Here is a 19115-nt window from a genome sequence, read left to right on the forward strand (position 1 = left end):
AAGTGGCCTGGGCAGATGCGGAGGAGATGCCCGTGCCTCTGTGAAGAACAGATCCGCGGTAGCCCAGCCCCGGATGGGAAGGTGAAACTCCCAGGAGGTCAGACCTGGGCTGTCAGCAGGTGCGCGCAGGGCCCCTGGTGGCTCAGAGTCACCGTCCGGGGTCCTGTGGGCAACCCGGAGCCCCTCCGTCCGAGCAGGGGGCATAGTGGGTGTGGCGGTGGAGGTCCTGCCTCTCTTCCTGTGTGCAAAGCCCCAGCTGGCACGGCAGCCCCCCCACCCCCCGCGACCCCCAGCCACTCACCATGCTGCTCCAGAGATTCAAGGCGAGTGTGCTGGGATCCTGGAGTGGTTGTTCCCCCTGAAACGGAACCAAATAAGAACCTGCTTTTGCCCCTTAGGATGGGGTGGCCCGCCGCACACTTTGAGCCTCCCTGGCAGAGATGGCGTGGCCCGCCAGACTCTCTCTCAGCCCCAAGTGCCACCATTACTGGTAGGCACTTAAAGGACCCTGTCTGAGGTCAGGCTCAGAGGTGAGGGTCTGCAGGGGCAGGTCAAGGGTCTGGCCGCTCTTCCCTATCATCAGGTTGTGCATATGGAGCTACACAGCAGAAGGAGCAGGTGACAGGGAAGTGAATCGTGTGTTCTGAGTGGGGGTGGGGGGATGGGAATGAATACTCCTCCTCCTCATTTCCAACCACTATCTGGACATCCCTGAAGCCCTAGAGGGGGCACAGGGACTCCAACAGGCAGGATCCAGGAGCCTGGAGGGAGGGACCATCCCAGACGCTAAGGCCTCAGACCCCTTGCCGAGCGTGCACGAACCCACCATGGTGCTCATGGTCCGAGCAGCCCCGGGGGGGTGGGGGGGCAAGAGGCATTTGCCCAGTGACCTGGGGGAAGGGTGGGGGCAACTCCAAGTCCCCTCCCTTCCAGGGATGGGTGTAGGGTGTGCAGAGGGAGGAACGTGGTGTTCTGCCCTGAAAATTCTATCCCGAACAGTCACAAGAGCTCAGAGGAGCCCAGGGCTTCCCAGACACAGGTGCCGCTCTGGGCTCCATACGTGTATTTACTCAAGCAATCCTGACAATCACCCTAGAGGGAGAGGATATTAGTAATGGCCCCGAACCCGCAGATGAAGAGCCAAGGCACACAGGGTGCAAACAACTCACCCGAGGTCACACAGCTGGCCCATTCCAGAGTCAGGACCTGTCTGGCCGGTAGAGTCCATGCTCTACCTTTAGGCTGTTGTGCCTCTAAGAACCCGCCTCCTGGGGCCACCCAACCCCGTGGCAAAACCGCCAAGAAAGCAGAAGAGAGTACCGCGGCGTTTCTCCCCCGGCACATGCTGGGCTTGAGGAAGCCCGGCTTCTGTGGAGGGAAGAGGGGCGGGGGGAGGGCTGGTCCCACCTCCTCGCAGCCCCCCTCACTCACCGAGGGTAGGGTCTGGTAGAAGAAAGGCTGGAAAATCACTGCGAAGGACTCCTCCTTGTTGTACTTGCTGGAGGCCAGGAGACGGTCCCAGCTCTCCTGAAGGAGGGAGCAGAGAAGTGTGCCACCTGAGTCCCGGCAAGGCCAGGCTGCCCCATCCTCCCACCAGGGAGTTCGGAGCAGGTCCCCGGGTCAGAATCGCCCCTCTGTGCGGTTCTGAATGACATGCTTTTTGGAAGCTCCCCCTGGTCTCACACTTTGGGGCCCTTTGATGAACTACATCAGGGTTTCGTTTTCCTCTGAAGCCTCAGCATCACGTAATACCAGAGATGAACCTGAAGTATATTCTCTGGGTGATCGTGAAGTGCACCCCAGCCCAGCACGAGCTGGGGCCCCCACGCTCTCCTCAAGGGTGGGGTTCCGTGGAGGGATGTGCTATTGACCACTCCAAAATTGTCGTTTCCAAAGTGAGAAGTGCCGTATATAACTTCATATAGGGCTTTCTTCTTAAATAAAAACCATCATGTTAGAGGCGCCTGGGGGGCTCAGTGGGTGAAGCGTCCAACTCTTGGTTTCGGCTCAGGTCATGATCTCACGGTTTGGGAGTTTGAGCCCAACTTCGGGCTCTGTGCCGACAGTGAGGAGCCTGCTTGGGATTCTCTCTCTCCCCTCTCTCTCTCTCTCTCTCTCTGCCCCTCCCCACCCTCTCACAATAAGTAAACTTAAAAAAAATTTTTTTTTAAATCATCATGTTAACACGCATCAGGAGGAACTTGTGCTTTGAGCTGTTTGCTGGAAGGGACGATGGCACCCACTGAGCCATCCACACTCCCTTGGGTCTCTTCTCTAAACCAGAATGCTCATCATTAGGAATCCTGACTTGCCCATGGGTTGTGGTCTGGGGAGCAAGCCCACCCTGGGCACCACCAGCTCACCAGCCAGGGACGTGTGGTACAAGTGGTGATGACAACCAAAGGCATTTCAGAATGAATCTGCAAAATTCTCCTTGATCTTTTTTTTTTTCTAACTTTATTTATTTTGAGAGAGAGTGTGAGTGGGGGAGGGGCAGAGAGAGAGGGAGAGACAGAATCCCAAGCAGGCTCCGCGCTGTCAGCTCAGAGCCCGACACGGGCTGAACTCATGAACGCGTGAACCATGAGATCACGACCGGAGCTGAAACCAAGAGTCAGACACCTGACCGACTGAGCCACCCAGACACCCCTTGATCTTTTACTTTAGGTTCCACCACCGCCCCCGCCCCCCACCAGTATTTTAGTCCCCACTGTGCTCAAGAGAGTACCGAAGTATGGCCAGAAAGTGAAGGAAGGGTAGCTCTCTTTGGTCCCTGACTCTTAGTCCTGAATTTATGGAAGAAGTTCGACATGAACAAGTTTGCTCCCTCCTTGTTCCTACCACCCCCGTTCTCCTCCGGGATCACCTGTCCCTGTGGGCCAACAGCCAGTGTCTGAGGGTGGGCTCACCTGATAGGACCACTGTGTCACAACCTCGGAAAGCTTCACGGTCTCCCCTGAGTATCTGCAGGGCTCTTCTGCAAGGCTGCCGGTTAAAACAAGCCAGAGATGAGAGCGTGGTTGCGATGTTGGCTATTCATGCTGTCCGTGGGGGAAGAAGGGAGCTGGTGGGGGGACCCTGGAAGTTGCTTAGGGAGTACGGAAGGAAAAGTTGGAAGTCTTACAGGTGTAGGAGGAGGAGGCACACGTCGGGGAGGACGAAGGGTAGGGTCGTTCTCATAGGGCTGAGGGACACGAAGTGCCCCGTGCTGTGCCTGACACATGGCAGCTAATCAAAAAAATGCTGGTTTCATTTCACTTCCCTTTTTACCTGAGCTGAGTCCCTTGGTGCCAGTGAGAAACCACCAGAGCCTCAGAGAGATCCACCAGGTTCACAAACGCTTTGGGGACCTAGGAGGATACGAGGGAGAAGGTGAGCATTTGCAAGGTCACCACCATTGCTGCCCAGGGGCTTCTCTGGAACCCTTGGTTTGAGCCTGTTTGGTGTGTGGTTGAACACGGCAGGCCTCTCCTTGGTTAAGTACCTCCTCTGGGACGTGCTTGGTTGGGGTCTCTCCAAAGCTGCCGGCACTGCCACCGTGGAAAGGTGTCATTCACCATCCCCTGGGGGGGCAGAACACCGCCCCACCACAGTGTCAACAGGGGAGTAGGACCTTGGTGGCAGCGGGACTGTAATCCTGACAGAAAAGCCGCCTCCCGGGGGATCAAAGGGTTGGGGTGAGAGCCACAGAGCTCCCCTGCTTATCATGGTCAGGCCGGAAAGGGAAGGCCCTTGGGCTGTCACTGCCTCAGACTCAGAGGCCTTAGGAAAGAGGAGGGCCACTGAGACCCCAGTGCTCTATCCCTTCTTCTTCCAGAAGTCTTGCTCAGAACTCTTCTTGGATTGTGAAGAGCTATATACCTGACCCGGGTTTTTCTGAAAAGGCAAGAAGACTGGCTTCTCCACTTTGCTTTTCCCCTGGGTCTTGGTCTCCCTTCTGAGGCCACTTTCCCTGTCTCAGTGGAGGCCACTGGAGAATAAGCCGGAACCTGCCCCATCAGCCCTTGGAAGAGCAACTTCCTGCCGGCTGCCCGAGGAGTCTTTGGGGAAGGGAAACTCAGGGCCCGTGGTCCCGGGGAGCTGTAGTCTCACCTCCTGGTGCAGGTAGTCCAGCACTCCAGCTAGCTTGAGCAGACCTCCCGCCGCGTGCCTGTGCTGGGAGAGGAGAAGCGTGCTAAGGGCAGATGGGGATGGGCCCAGGGCGCCAAGGATGTGCAGGCTCCTGCCGGCCTGCCTCTTTCTCTCCCCACCCCCTATCGGAGTCCTTAAATCCAGGAATAATGGTGTTCCCCCTTTGGACCCTATTTTCTTCAGATAAAACTTCTTCCATCAGCCTCTGGGAGGAAGTCTGGTCCCAGGTTTTTGCCCATTCTCTGACTTCCCCAACCCATCATCCACCAAGAAAAACCAGACTCTCTAAAATGGGAAGTTCCGTGTCAGGGAAGGGCAAACCAAGGTCAGGGCCATTCCAAAGCTCTCAAGGAGGGAGGGGAAACCAGACTTATTCACAAAGACTGATGGAATCCCTTTTATTTTTTTAAGTTTATTTATTTATTTTAAGAGAGAGAGAGAAAGAATAAGTGAAAGAGGACCAAGAGACCATCCCAAGCAGGCCCTGTGCTGTCAGCAGAGAGCCTGATGCAGGGCTTGAACTCAAACTGTGAGACCATGACCTGAGCCGAAATCAAGAGTCAGATGCTTAACCCAGTGAGCCACCACAGTGCCCCTCCCCCCCTTTTTAAGTTTGAGAATCACTTTCATCTGAAGAAAATCAGGTCCAAAGGAGGAACACAATTACCGCTGGATTTAAGGACCCAGATGGGCCTCAAAACTTCTGCACGGCACACTTTTGTCAGACCTCTCCCTGCCACATGGGTCCCCAGGGAGAAAGGGCTCAGGGAGAGAATCCGAGCCAACTCCTATTACTGAGTATTTAAAGACACCTCCTACCCCACCCAATTCTTTGTAATGAAAATATATAAACAAATGACAAGACCTCAAAAATCAACCCTGGTTTACCTTTTCAGGGTGAAAAAAATAACTAATGATAAATTTTGCGACAAGACAAACTCCTAAGCAGCCTGCAAACCAGCTGTCCCCTGAGGCGACGTGGCTCAGACAGGAAGACATGGAAGGCCAAGTCGCTGTTCTGTCTCCTGCGGGGACACAGGCAGGGACTCTGGAGACAGCTGCCAATCACTCAGGCTGGAACAGCGAGAAAGGGCAGCTCCTACCCCACATCCCTGCTTTGACGCAAAAGTGTCCTCTCGAGGCTGGTTCAGCCCGCTCTGTCACCGTAGGCAGCAATAAAGCCTTTTGTCCATTTCTTATAGTCTAAGGGAGTCTCTCCCTGAGCATGACAGTCAGCATCACACTTTCCCTTCCGAAGAGTCTCGGGTACTGCCTAGAAAGGTCCTTGCTGCCCATCTGGACCACGTTCAGGGCATCCCTCTTCCCTAGGGTACCCAGGGATCCCTGCGTGGTTTGACCCCTATGTCAAACCCTGCTTTAGACACTCCTGAGTCAAGGTGGTGGCAAAACGGTATTTTAGCTTTGATTTTAATGTGTTAGTTTTATTTTTAAGGCAAAAGCATTTGTGCTTTGTTTGTACAACTAAAAATAAAAGTAAATAAGGCATAATGGATATGTGTATACAGAAATGCCTTGTGTAGGCAAGAATGCTTAAAGGCATAAATACATGAAAGAATACAATAATCCATAATGCTTGAATAGGAAATAAAGTGTATGGAAGGAATTATGAATGAGTGTGAGCATCAATGAATGCATTCAAACATTAAAAAAAAACAAATGCTAGCATAAACAAACTCATTATGAATACAATAGCACATACCTGCATGGAAGAAAAGAGGATGAATTTATGGATGAATAGATAACTGATGGATGGATGGATGGATGGATGGATATGCAGAGGAATTCAGCAATGTCTAAATGCTTGTTTGAGCACTTCACCGCATGAATGCATAAATTCATGAATAAATGTTGGTGTGTATAATGACCAAAAGGGGAAGCAGAGAATAAACAGGGCATGTAAGTTTCACTTGGCATTGGAGAAAACAGAGAGTAAAGTAGAAATATAAAGGTTCAAGATCTATATGCTACACACCCAGGAGATCTGTAGGAATATTGTTCCACAAAAGCTGGTCAGGGAAGGTGGGCCTCCCTCGGCATTCTCCAAGGGCTCGACATCAGTAATGGAAGGCGGGAGGGTGGATGGTGGGGCAAGAATAAGTGGGAGCATGGGCCGTTCGAAGGAAGGCAAGAGCATATGTTGTGGGAGAGGAGCACAGGAAAGAGGAAAGGACCTCAAGAAACTTCACCCGCCCATGCCTGTGCCGTGGCCTGGTGGGGGCCCTGGATGGGGCTGAATGCCCCATGGGCAGATAACTGGTCTACCATAGGTGGCTTACGTGCCTTCAGGCTCCTGAGGAAGAGTCTGTGTGCCATTTACGTCACCATAACCTGGGCATCTAAGCCACCCCTTATACTTTCAACCGATCCTAACCAGGACTAACCTCCAGTAAAGACTTAAGTCATAGTCACCTACATAAATAAACGCAGGCACACGTTTCATGTCTGGTTTCCAGGAATGCCAAAGAGCCTGGAAGTTGCAGTCTTCCCACAGAAATACTAGCTTCCCCTTATAACTAGAGCCCATGGGCCAACAGGCGACAAGAACACACATATCCTGCTTTTCTTCCCAAATTCAGCACTAAATACAAGCAGAGCTACAAGAAGCAAATGATTTTTCACTAGGAAGCGGATTTTCCTTAGTTGCAGAATAATTATTAACTCAGCCTCTCTACACCTCACTTTCCTTTCCTTGATATGAAAGATGGTACATTAAAAACACTGTCCCTAGAGATGGCTCTTGAGCCCTTAGATATCTAACACCCATTTATTTATCTGTCTGTTGCCCAAGTTCTGAAATAGCTGCCATCAGGCTCCACCTGACAGGTGTAGACCAGGCAGGTTTAAGGTCATTCTGGCTGCCCCTACCACTGCACCTGCAACCCTCTGCCTCCCAGCCCGTGGTTTACCTGTTGGGCGAAGGGACAGAGGTGACCCTGGCTTGTGTTACTGAAGAACACATTGATGAGCTTCCAGTCGTTTTGAAAGTCAAGTTGCTGGAAAAAAAAAAAAAGAAAGAAAGAAAGAAAGAAAGAAAGAAAGAAAGAAAGAAAGAAAAAGGACAAGAGCATAAAAGGAGAGAGTGGTAAGACATGGCATTAAGAGAACTTTTTCCTTTTCAAATCTGTCAATTTCATTAGCCACACCCATAAAATCATATTTATGCATTTTTTTCCAACGAAGAAGTACATGGGAGGAATCTAAAGTTGTATAAACAATCTAGAAGGCAATTTGGCAAAATGCATCAAGAACTATTTTTTAAGGGAATATCTCTTGATCTAATAATTCCACTTCCCAACATATATTTTAAGGAAACAAGGATACATGAAAGATTTAGCTGCAATGATGAAGCCTTGTTTATAAGCACGAAAAACTGGCAACAACATAAATGTCTAAAATAGGGGATTGCTGTATAAATTGTGGAACGCTCATAAGATATAGCTGCTAAGACAACGCTGGAAAATGTAATTATCGTCATGGGAAATATTACATTGAGAAAAGCAGGTTATAACAAGTAGCTACATCCAGTAACATCCCTGTTTAATAAAATATATGCTTAGAAAAAATACAGAAGGGAATATACATCAAGTTGTTAACAGCAATTATGTCAGGGTATCAGGTTGAAGAATGGTTTTAATATTCTTTTTGTTTATCCGTGTTTTCTGATTTTTCTATAATGAACGTGTATTAGTTGCAGAACAAAAAAAATAAACTTTCATTTTGTTTTTTTAAGAGGCAATGCGGTGCGCTAGAGAAACCTTAGACTGTCACCCAGGCTGCACTTTAGATTTTAGCTTAACTAGCTGTGTGAACTTGGGCAGGTCCCATGACTCCTTAGGAATTCAGTTTCTTCATCTGTAAAATTATGGGATTAGGTTCAGGATCTTCTAGCCATTCTCCAGAATGTTATGAGTATTCTAGAAATTCTGGAATTCTCCCAGTAGGGGAAACACTTAATAGCATAGTTCCTGCACTCGTCACTGTTCTCGTAGAACCTGAAATGACCTAGCTTTAATCCCCGAACTCTGTAATGAAGTCATGGCTGGCCCAGATAGCATCTTCCCTTGGTTCCAGCAGTCCAAGCTCAGTGCTGGTTACAGCCAGCTTGATGGCAAGGCTTGCCTTGACCTGGTACTTGCCTGTAAGGAGGCCACAAAACATTTGGGGATGCTTATTACAAATTCATCTGAGTAAAGAGCATCTGAACTGCTAGGAGAATGGGTTTGTTGAGGGTCAGAAGCTTGCCCCTGGCCCCAGCACATGTGCCAGTCTCAGAGCCTGAGGCCACCGGGCACACTGCCCAAGACCCCAGCATGTAGGTTACATGACCTCCACCTAAGACCTAAAATGAATATGAAAATAACAACAATCATCACCTCAATGGCATTGGCAACTACAGGCTTTCATTGGAGCAATGCCTCCGTACCAGGCACCTCTGATGCCCCATTTAATCCTCCCTAAACCTGTCCGGTAGCCTCTTTTATTACCCCCATCTCATAAATGTAGAAACTGAGGCTTAGCGAGGTCAAGGGCCTTACCCAATGTCACACAGCCAACAGGCTGAGAAGTCAGGACTCACAAAGTGTCTCCCTGTGGAAGCCAAGCTCTCAAGTGCCTTCCCGGGTGGGAAGTCATTTTCATCTGCTGACTTTTAGCAGGACCACATTGCGGACGTAAGAAGAAGCCCTGTGTTTTAATGGACTCCAGAGAATTGCCACAGGAAGGGCATCTTTGGGGAACCCAGACCACACCGGTTGCTGTGTTCAGGGCACAGTGGCAGTGGGGTCACGCGTGCCCGGTGTGTTTGGTCTGACGGCCTCGGAGCAGACACGGGCAGCCCCGACCTCAGAGTCAGGCGGGTCCTCACCTGGTTCTCCCTCATGCTCCGCACCAGTCCTTCCGCCTCTGCCCGTAAGTCTCTGCAGAGAGGGAGCGAGCAGAGAGGAAAGTGAGTCCAACAGAGCTTTGTTGAGGGCTGGAAGCTTGCCCCTGGCTCCAGCGCAAGTGCCAGCCTCAGAGCCCGAGGCCACACTGCACCACCCCTGGCTTTTGCAGGGCAGACACTGACCTGATTTTTAAAATTAGGCCCATCAGGCAGACTGAAATCCATGCGGGAGACACATTTTGACTCTGATTTAATACAAACCTTTATTTCTAAGCCTCTTTGACTTTGCCAGTACCCACCCCCCGCCCCCCCCAACCCATCCAGATGCCCAGGACAGACAGGAGTACACAGTCCCAGGGGAAGCCAGAAACGGGACTTACTGAGCACCAGTGTGGGCCACAACTGTCTTCCCAGGGGCGCACAAAGGCCTCAGAACAGAAGGGTTGAAATATCTGATGATGTCTGAAAGGACTAAAGAGAGAGCTGCTTTGAGGCTGTGGCCCTGCCAGCTGGAGGGGACCTGTGAAGGCAGACCTCCCCCGCCACCTCGTAGGGGGAGGTTCCAGGGTAACTCCACTCTTCCAAAGCACGCCCTTCACAACCTGCCCTCGGCTGCGAGGTCAGTCTTGGAGAGGGCCCCCGGAAGTGACTGGGGCTGAAAGCTAGCACCTGTCCAGGGCTAGGCCAAGCCAGCGCTAAGTGCTTTACATGTGGGAAGGGGAAACTGAGGCGGAGAGGAACTAAGCAAGCTACCCAAGTTCTCACGGTAAACTGAGGTTGTTGGGATTTGAACCAGAGCTTTGAAACACCAAGCTTTTCACCGTCACGCACCATCGACTCGTTAGGGGAAGTGTGCTAGGACAGGGACCCGGGTAGGCTGCCTCCCAGCCCCCCTTCCTCCTTCTGAGAGTGACAGCAGGGCGGGAAAGCTCCGGGGAACACATGTCCCAGAGCTGACAGCCAGAGGACCGCTAAAAATAGTGCTGTCAGGAGTAGTTAAGTTGTATCTTGATCCCAAGAGAGGAGAGGGCAGAGCCGGGAGAGTGTCATGGGAAGGAGATGCCTCCCCCCACCCCCAATCCCTCCTTCCCTTTTACCCCCATCCAGAAGGGCCTGGGGCTCTGTGGGAGCAGAATCCAGCCCATACTGTGCAGATAGCAGACAGCGGGCAGGAAGTCAGGAGACCGGTCTCTTGGCTTTGTCAGCCTGGACAGTCACCCAAGTCATGTGTGACTGGGTCTTCATCCTCAACCCAAACTAATGAGCTTCCTTTTCTAAGTCCTGACCAACTAGGAGGAGAAGCCCCTTCCCACATGTGGTGAGAAAACAGGAAGCTCAGAGGCCAGCTGAAGACGACAGAGACAGTGTATGCACACGCGTGTGAGTGTGTGCACACGTGTGTGCATGCAAGCGGGCGGCTGGGGGAGAGAAGACCTTTTCCCTCGCTCCCCTCAGGAGAGCCTGTGAGAGCAAATGACAAGACATGAAAAGCTGGTGCTAGGTCTTTGGGAGAGAATCGCTTTCCAGAGTAGAGGTGTTTGTATCGTATTGTTCTTTTGTGATCAGACGGGACCATGCTCTTTTCGCATAAATCTTCCCGTCATTTTGTTTTAGGGCTGCCTCTCTCTCAGTCTCCAGTGAGGTCACAACAAAAGGCGCAGGCTGTGGGGCTGGACCACCTGAATTCAAAGGGACTCTGCCACGTACTGATCGTGTAACTTTGGGAAAGTCCATTCACCTCCTCAAGACTTAGTTTTCCCATCTGCAAAACGGCCACGGTGGGCAAGGGCATGGCTAGATCTGAAGAGCTTGGAGGTTCTGGGATTGAAGGACAGGTGGGCCGAGCCAGATAAAGTTGGGCCAACCCTAACAGACCCCTGCACGGCCTGGTCCCTGGAGCCCTTTCTCCTCGGCAGACTAGCTGCTGAGCTCCCGGTCCAGCTCTCGGCTTCGCCCCATTCTCCCATGCCTTAGGGTGGCTGCACCAACAGCTCCGGGTGAGGACGTTCAGGTGCAAAATCTGCCCTCCCTGCCCCACCTCCTGCTGCAGCTCTGCTTAGTGGGACTCCTGGTCACTCGGCTGGTGTACGAGGGGTCACCAGGACTTTTTACCATGTGGGTGAGGGGCCAAAAAATGGAGACGAGTTGAGAAATCAGGCACAGCAGCAGCTGTGTTTGCGCTGCAGAGCCTAAACTACATCCCACCTTCCCAGACACCCCAAATATCCCACCACGCTTCTCTTTTCCTACCATTTAAAGGAAAATGGGGCCAAACCGAGGCAGAGCTGCGACAGCCACTAAGTTGTTTGGGACGTCTTCTTTTGGAACACTTTGACCTTCTGCAAGGGGACCCTGCCGCCACTTTGGTCAGCAATATCCCCTCACCCGTCAGTCAAATCCTGGAGGGCTGGACATCCGGTCTCAGCCTTCCCTGCTGGAAAGGGAGGGCTGAAAGCAGGGGCATTATCCTGCTCATCCCTGTCCTTTGCAGAGATCCTAGTCATTCCCAGGCCCTGGGAGAAGTTCACTGGCTGGGCTGACAGGGCACTATCTACCTCACTCGCTGTGCTCATCATGTGGAGGTGACATTGCAGCATCTTTGCTCTAATTATGAAGTGAAAGGTGGTTTCCTCGTTCTTGGCTTGTGAGCACCAAGCACAGGTGACTAACATCCCGCTAGGCTAATGCAGCGGCATTAAGGGACTTGGGGGCTTCAGAAGGTCTTAATAAAGTTGTAAGGGACCTTTGAGAGTAAATGAGAAAAGCCAGGTCACGAATTGCATATTCATAAGCACATTTGTATGTGAAAAGGCCAGAATGTTACACAACGATCATCTCTGAGTACCGGGATTAGAGTTAATTTTTATTTTCTTCATTTCGTTTTCCTGAACCCAATTGACATCTTTATTTTACGAGTAAAGAAGTTATTACAAAATGAAATAGACTGAAAATCAGACCTGGCTCTTCTCCTTGGTGTGGGGAGAGGGGAGTGAAGAATGGTGGAGAGTTTCCCTCGAGGAAGTGCTACAAGTCCAGCCTTGGGGTCCTCGGGGAGAAGGAGCTTCAGGACTCTGCCACTTTGAGGTCTCCCCCGGGTCCCTTAACCTAATGCCTCATGCCTTCTTTTTGCTCAGAGACCCTCAGGCACATTTCTCACGGCCCCCACCTTTTGGGTATGTGACTTTTCATACCCTGGCTCCATGATGAAATAGCCAATAGGATACACGCTCTTCACTAACCCAAATGCTGCTCTGTTGGGAGGGATGGGGACAATCTGGAACGTGGCCATAAAGACACAGGACCCACCTGTCACCACTTCCATGCATGCCTGCTGTGGCCTTCTGTCCGTCCTGCAAGTAAAAGCAAACATGCAAGCATCAGACTGCACCTGTCAACCCTTTCTCTCCACTAATGTGGTCTAGTTCATAACAAGCCGTGGCTCAGCCTCACTCTGGTTCTGGATTTATCCTTCCTGGAGTCAGAGACACACCACAGATGGCTATGGAGCCACCAGAATAGGGTGAACAGCTTTGCTGGGTCCTCTTCTAGTCTGGCCCAAAGCTGGAAGGGGATGCAGCCCCAGTGTAGAAGGAGAAGGACCCCGGCCCAACCCTGCATGCTTCCCCCAAAGCAGAGCAAGGAGACAGGTGGTAGGAAGAACTCCATATTCGACGCCTCCCCCCCCCCCCTTTCCTGCCTATTCACCCAGAGGCCCCAGGGGGATGTGTGGGCACAGGAGTGTCGGGCGAGGAGGCAGGAGGCTGGGTTCTCCTCCCTGTTTTGCCACCTGCTCCTGAGGCCACTTGGAGCAAGCTGTCTCCTCCCTGGCCCTCAGGTTTCCCCAACAACCAAGCCAAGAGATGAGAGCAGATCCTATTGGAGGCTCCTCTCAGCTCTATGGCTCTGTGGTTCCAGAACAGTTACCATTTTTGCTTCTCCAGGTCAACGGTCCCAGAGTCTGGAGGCTGGAAAAGATAGGAGGTGTGAACAGCCCAGCCAGGGAAGGAGGCAAGAGCCTGTCCTTGCAAGACCCCGGCTGCCTCCTACCAATAAAAGGGAGCCCATGGATCCAGAGAAAGGCCAACTCTGCTCACGAATGTCAGGCTTCCTATGCAACACGTTTGCTCATTTGTTCATCAGAGCCCAGAGCAACTGAAGGCATGAATGTTTTCTTCAGAACAGGAAACAGCAACAGCAGAGCTTAGATTCAAATGCCTCTGTGTAGAATGTTAACCTCCACTTAGACCCAGAAGGGGTTGTTTTACTGCATGACGTTTCTCATCTGAAATTCTGTTTATTGCCTGTCTCCCTTGACCCAAGTGTTAAGTGCATGAGGGCAAGAGTTTGTGTCTGTTTTGTTCTTGACTATATTCCTCGGACCCAGAATAGTGCCTGACACCTCAGAAGTATTCAAAGAATATTTGCTTGATAAGTGTTTTTTGAATGAATGACGCTTCTCATTTTCCCCTCGGTAAAATGCTGGACAACACAGGACACTCCCTGCTGAAGATGTTCCCTGACTTTGGACGGAGGCAAGACTGTGGGAAGCCACCTGGGCAATGTGTCCTTTACAGGCTTCTAGGGGAGTCTAGAATTGCGTCCAGTACATAGAAAGTACTCAGTGTGTATTAGCTATCATCAGTAGTAGTATTTTCACAGGTTCTGACACAAATTTTCTCTCTCGACTTCCTAGAAGATAGTGTCTCCAGGTGTCATGGTGACAGGTGACAGTTGTACTCACACTACCTACACCCAGTCTTCTGCTGCTTCTCTTTAAAGAGCCTGTCTATCCTTACCCACCCCGCTCAGCGGACAACCAGTCTGTAAAACTGGGTCACACTTCTGGAGCCTTCTTGGGAGGGCAGGCTGACCACAACCTTCATCTAAGTGGGACAAAGTGTTTTTACTCCCCAGGAAGAAGGAGTTTGAAAGGTAAAATTTCCAGGGAAATGCGGCAAGCTAAACAAAAATCAGGAATCATAAACCAGGATGCCAGGCCGTGAAGTCATGAGAGCAGCGGGCTGCTGGGCTGAGGCAAAGTGGGCAGCTTGTGCCCAAGCAAAGGGGACCTGAATGATAGCAGAGCCCCTGCCCAGAACAAGCTTGTTGTGGCTGGTGAGGGGAAGGAAAGAGAGAGAACAAGAGGAACAAGGTGGGGAGAGCGGGAGAAGAGCCCAGTTAGAAGTCACAGAAAGGGAAAGCTGGGACAAACCCAGCAAACTCCTATGTCTCCATCTTGCCTGCTGGCAGCCATTTTCTCTCCATATTCACCTTGGCTGAATGCACTATGGCACTGGAGATGCAAACCTAAATGAGACACAAGCCTGGTCTTCAAGGAAGTTGCTAGAATGACCTGTAACCTCCCCGGCACAGAAAATGCCTAGAACTCTTAGTTAAGCAAACAAAGCAAAACAAAAGAACAAGTCATAGATACTACGTGCAGTATAACCCTATTTAGGCTACACACACTCTCTCCCTATGTATTGGTGTGTGTGTGTGCATGCCTGTTTGTGTGTGTGTGTGTGCGCGCGTGCTTGTGCAGACTGAGCAGAAGAGGTGATCAAATGAGATCTTCAATTTTTTATTCTGTATACATGTATTTTGTTTGATTTGTTTTAACATTTGTTTATTTTTGAGAGAGAAAGCAAGCGGGAGAGGGGGACAGAGGATCCGAAGTGAGCTCCGCACTGACAGCACAGAGCCCAATGTGGGGCTCGGACTCATGAACTGTGAGGTCACAACCTGAGCCAAAGTTGGAAGCTTACCCACTGCCGCCCCTGATTTTTTCTTATACATTTCATATGTACCGCATGTTAGTTTGGAAAAATATTTTATGAGCATTTGTAAATCTGCTCTTTAAAGTTCTTTGAGGAGGGGCGCCTGGGTGGCTCAGTCGGTTGAGCGTCCGACTTCAGCTCAGGTCACGATCTCGCGTTCTGTGGGTTCGAGCCCCGCGTCGGGCTCTGGGCTGATGTCTCGGAGCCTGGAGCCTGCTTCCGATTCTGTGTGTGTGTGTGTCTCTCTCTCTGCCCTCCCCCGTTCATGCTCTGTCTCTGTCTCAAAAATAAATAAAAATGTTAAAAAAAAAAAGTTCTTTGAGGAAAAGTTGGTCTGGCTGAATTCAACAAACGCATACTACAGGCACAGGTAAGTGAGCCTTAGTTACAGAAAGTTCCAGGAATTAAGGGAAAAAAAAGTACCAGTGTTATGAATTCTTTTCTTTCTAAATACACTGCTTTCCGTGATTTTTCCCTGGCCCCATACTTTCTATAAACCAGGCTGAGTTCACAATCGCAGTCTCTGGGTAGACAGGAAGGCTGCCTCCTAGGAGCTGTGTTTCCAGGTTTCACCCTGAAGGCTGAGGTGCCATCTGTATGATAAGATTCTGGGAGCAGGGAGTCCATCCCTGACTGAAGCTGTGTTCAGTGCCAGGCCAGCTCACAGGAGGAGAAAGGGGGGGCCAAGAGTGACAGGCAGGAGCCCTGGGGTCTGCATAATTCATGAGCGCGAGAGCTCCCAGAGCTGCAACCACAGAGGGGAAGTCATCACCCCTAGCCAGGTCTAACTTTAGAGACCTGACTTAGGGGGCTCCCTTCACTGAACTTCTCTACCTACACGGGAGAGTGCTCGAGTCCTCCAGCGAGGGACACACACGTTCCGGGCACACAGGGACACATGGGCTCAGCAAACTCAACGTGCTATCCGTGACGTGAAGCCTCTTTTCTCGATCACCTCCCCTTCCACACTCTCCCACTAGCAGACCCCCACCTTCACCCCCATCTACACACACTCAAGGTCACACCAGGCACAGATAGCCTTGCCTGCCAGGTTCCCCTGGGCCCCTGGTCTGTTTTCTAATGTGAAGTCTGGTTCTTTCTGGAGGGCCAGCACCGGGCATGGGGAGTGGGCCAGGGCTTGTGGCGAGGGGACAGGGAAGGGCCGCTGGAAGGAGCTGTGGTAGGTGGAGGAGGGAGAAAGGCACTGGAGGGGATGGTGGGGGAGGGGAATGTCCTGGTTCCAGGGCCGGGATGCAGCAGGACTCTGGGGTAGAGCGGAGAATGCTGGCCTGGGCACCCCTTCCCAAGACCCGGCCAGGGTTGGGGTGGGGGGGCGGGTCCTGCTGGAAGCCAGCACCGACCTGGGAAATCATACTGGCGTTTGGCTCTGTTCTCCAACCCCCTTCTCTCCAGACCCTCTTTCGCTGCTCATCTCTCTCTCCTTGTTCTTTCCGCCTCACTCATTGCTTTCTTTCCCCTTCATCTGACCATATAAAATATACCACCTAAAATCTATTAGCAAAGATGGGTAGATTTTTAAAAATTCACCAAGCATGTAAGGATGATTTTTCTTTAGCTCATAAATAGAAAGTTTCAGAGATGATCTTTAAATTTCTCTGTGATCTTTGACTTTATTTATCCATTGATTTAATTCTTTAATGAGAAACTCCCAAAGTTTCCTCATCCTGATGTAAAGGGAGTCATTCATCTGATTTAAACACACACACACACACACACACACACACACACACACACACACACAACCCTCTAGGGTTTAGAATGCTTCTGAGTCAGAGAATGTTCTTCTCTCCCGAAATGAAACACCTTGCCTGACTATCAGGCATGCATCTGAGGCTCACCAGTCCCAAACCCTGACTCCCACCTCCACATCCTTGAAATACTCACAGGTTCCACGTAGCCCAGGGCTGCCACAAATTTTATATCAGAAGGTCTCACAGAGTGGACTGCAAAGACAAGAACTCCTTTAAGAAGGTCTAGATCTGCATTCCCCACTAGATGAGCCAATGATGCTAGATGGCAGGGGCAGGCCATGGCAGTGAAAAGCCATGGCAGTGGAAAGCTGAAGACCAGGTGGTCACTGGGACCCATAGGAACCCAGCTGAAAAGAGGCTCATTCTTCTCTGGAAGCCACAGGTATCCCATGGAAGGTCACTCATGGCCCTCCTTTTCCCTCTTGCTGCCTCTTGCTTCCCTCTATCCCTTGGCTCTGCATTTCCCCATTAATAAGTAACCAGTAATGACCTGAAATGACCTGAAAATGACCTGGGTACAAAAGGGATAATGTCAGCTTGAAGAGTGCCAGAGAACGGCACTCAAAGAGTGCCGGAGAACATTACTCTGTGAACACACAGAAACCTCAGATGCAAGCCATATGCAAATGGTCCACCAGGAAGCCTCCATGACCCACCTGGGCCACAAGCATTTTTAGAACTAAAGTCTCCCTAGAAACCACGGACCTACTCCTGGTCATGTTACAGGGCCATTACAAGTAAACTTCCTGAAGAGATCATTTCCTGAGAGGTGCATTGATTTCTTTTTCTAGCTACACTCCTTATATAACAGAATAGTAAGGATAGCATGCTTAACTGGAAACTGATAAGACAGTGCAATGCAAACATAAGCAAAGCCATTAAACATGGTCTATAATGCAACTATTTGATAGAATAAAGCCAGAGAAGACAGCCAGCTCAAGAGCAACACTCATACCATCCAGGTATTAGACAAATCTAGCCTGTTATAGGAGAAAAATGTCTACAACAGCCACTGTAGCTTACGAGATCCAGGAAGGCACATGAGTGACCAAGTTCTAACCCACAGCTCCTATGGCACCATCTGGGCCCCCTGAAGGTGAGCTCCCAGAGGTCACCCTTTCCCAGGCAAGCCACTGTGGGGCCATGTTGGTTCTATCTCTGGTGTCCTTCTATAGAAATGGCTGAAGGGAAAGGAGGTGTTAAGGACTGAGGCTGGGGAAGAGGCTTGGATGGCCAAAGGATACAAGAGGAGTAGGACTGGAGCCTCTGCTGGCCACCTCACAAAGAAGATGCCAGCCTTCCAGGCTCATGGCTCAGGGTCACATACCTGACTTCGGAGGCACACTGGATCCTGACTTCTTTGGGTTGCATGAGAATGCAAAGTTCTTCAGGGCCTGCAACAGAAACCAAACATCAGAAACATCAACTGCCCTCGTAGAGAAATATTGTAGGTCCTGAAATCTGGTGTACTTTGACCATGTACTTGTTCTCTCTAGGCTCAAAATTCAGAAGCAGTGATTATCCATAGTCATGTTCATCATAGTCCCCGTTCACCTAGTAAAAGGGAACATGTGTCTATTGACAATGCCCTTAGCAAGTGGCAGGTAAGGATGCCTCAAAACATATGTGTATTTTACCACAGTAAAAAAAATAATTAAGAAGAGACCCAGTATATCTAGACTAAAAAGTTAAAAATAATCCATTCTATGCTATCATATTTTTTATATCATCTACTTTCCCTCTTTTAACTTGCTTACCTGCATAAAAGCAGGTACAGGAAGCATTATGTTCATGTGCTGCTGGAAATGAATGGTAAACCAGAAACTGGGAAACTCGGGAGTCCCTGCCATATCAGTGTGTCCCAAGCCCAGAGGGGCTGCTGAGAGCAGAGAAGGGACTGGGTGACCAGCACTCGGGTTCACATGACCACTCAGGCTTCGTCAGGTGCCCACACAGGTCCAGAGCAGCTGCTGGCAATCACATAGAAGGCGTTGGGAAGGAAGATCATCTTTTCTCCCCAGAATCAAGAGTAGAATAGGAAATATGCCAACAGGGGAAAACACACCATAAATAGGCTGCTTGACCACATCTCACTGTCACAAGACACAAGTTAATTTCTCTGGAATTACTGATTTCGGTAAGAGATAAAGAATTTATTCTCAGCCCTTATCTTGTGGATGTTCTGGGAAGACCTCACCCAGATGCCTCCAGATAATTCACGGCATCTGCTCAAGGTTCACAGAGATAACAAGCCCATTTATAACTCTTTCTGGACGCTTCTGGGAACCACCAGCTCGGAATGCAGAGATGATGAGCCTCAAATTCCAGGAGATATGGTTGTGCCCTCTCTGCTGTACCAGGCAGCTTCACTGCTCCCGGGGGAAGCAGCTCATCCAGCCCATTCCATCCAGACCTCAGGGGGGCACCTGCCAACTTGCATCGAGATTTGGATATACCCACCAGAAAAGGAACCCACCCAGCCACCCCTCTTCTCCTACCAGGACAAAGCCCTCACCTCTGGTGATAGTTGCT

General features: G+C 50.5%; 1 protein-coding gene across 1 annotated transcript in view; it reads right to left on the minus strand.

Moving 5' to 3' along the window:
• The window catches only part of PLB1 (phospholipase B1), a gene marked incomplete at its 5' end in the record, with an annotated part of 98948 nt that extends 80863 nt beyond the window's left edge, over positions 1-18085 (minus strand). Inside the window, 12 exons of the mRNA XM_043604237.1 lie at positions 302-358; positions 1432-1527; positions 2910-2985; positions 3271-3350; positions 4093-4155; positions 7059-7145; positions 9017-9068; positions 9415-9505; positions 12341-12384; positions 12959-12999; positions 16717-16775; positions 17911-18085. Of these exons, the coding sequence (XP_043460172.1) occupies positions 302-358; positions 1432-1527; positions 2910-2985; positions 3271-3350; positions 4093-4155; positions 7059-7145; positions 9017-9068; positions 9415-9505; positions 12341-12384; positions 12959-12999; positions 16717-16775; positions 17911-18085 (921 nt within the window). The remainder of the gene's footprint in view (positions 1-301; positions 359-1431; positions 1528-2909; positions 2986-3270; positions 3351-4092; positions 4156-7058; positions 7146-9016; positions 9069-9414; positions 9506-12340; positions 12385-12958; positions 13000-16716; positions 16776-17910) is intronic.
• Between the last annotated feature and the right edge of the window lie 1030 nt (positions 18086-19115).

This window comes from Prionailurus bengalensis, chromosome A3 (assembly GCF_016509475.1).
Source record: "Prionailurus bengalensis isolate Pbe53 chromosome A3, Fcat_Pben_1.1_paternal_pri, whole genome shotgun sequence".
NCBI classification, from domain to species: Eukaryota; Metazoa; Chordata; class Mammalia; order Carnivora; family Felidae; genus Prionailurus; species Prionailurus bengalensis.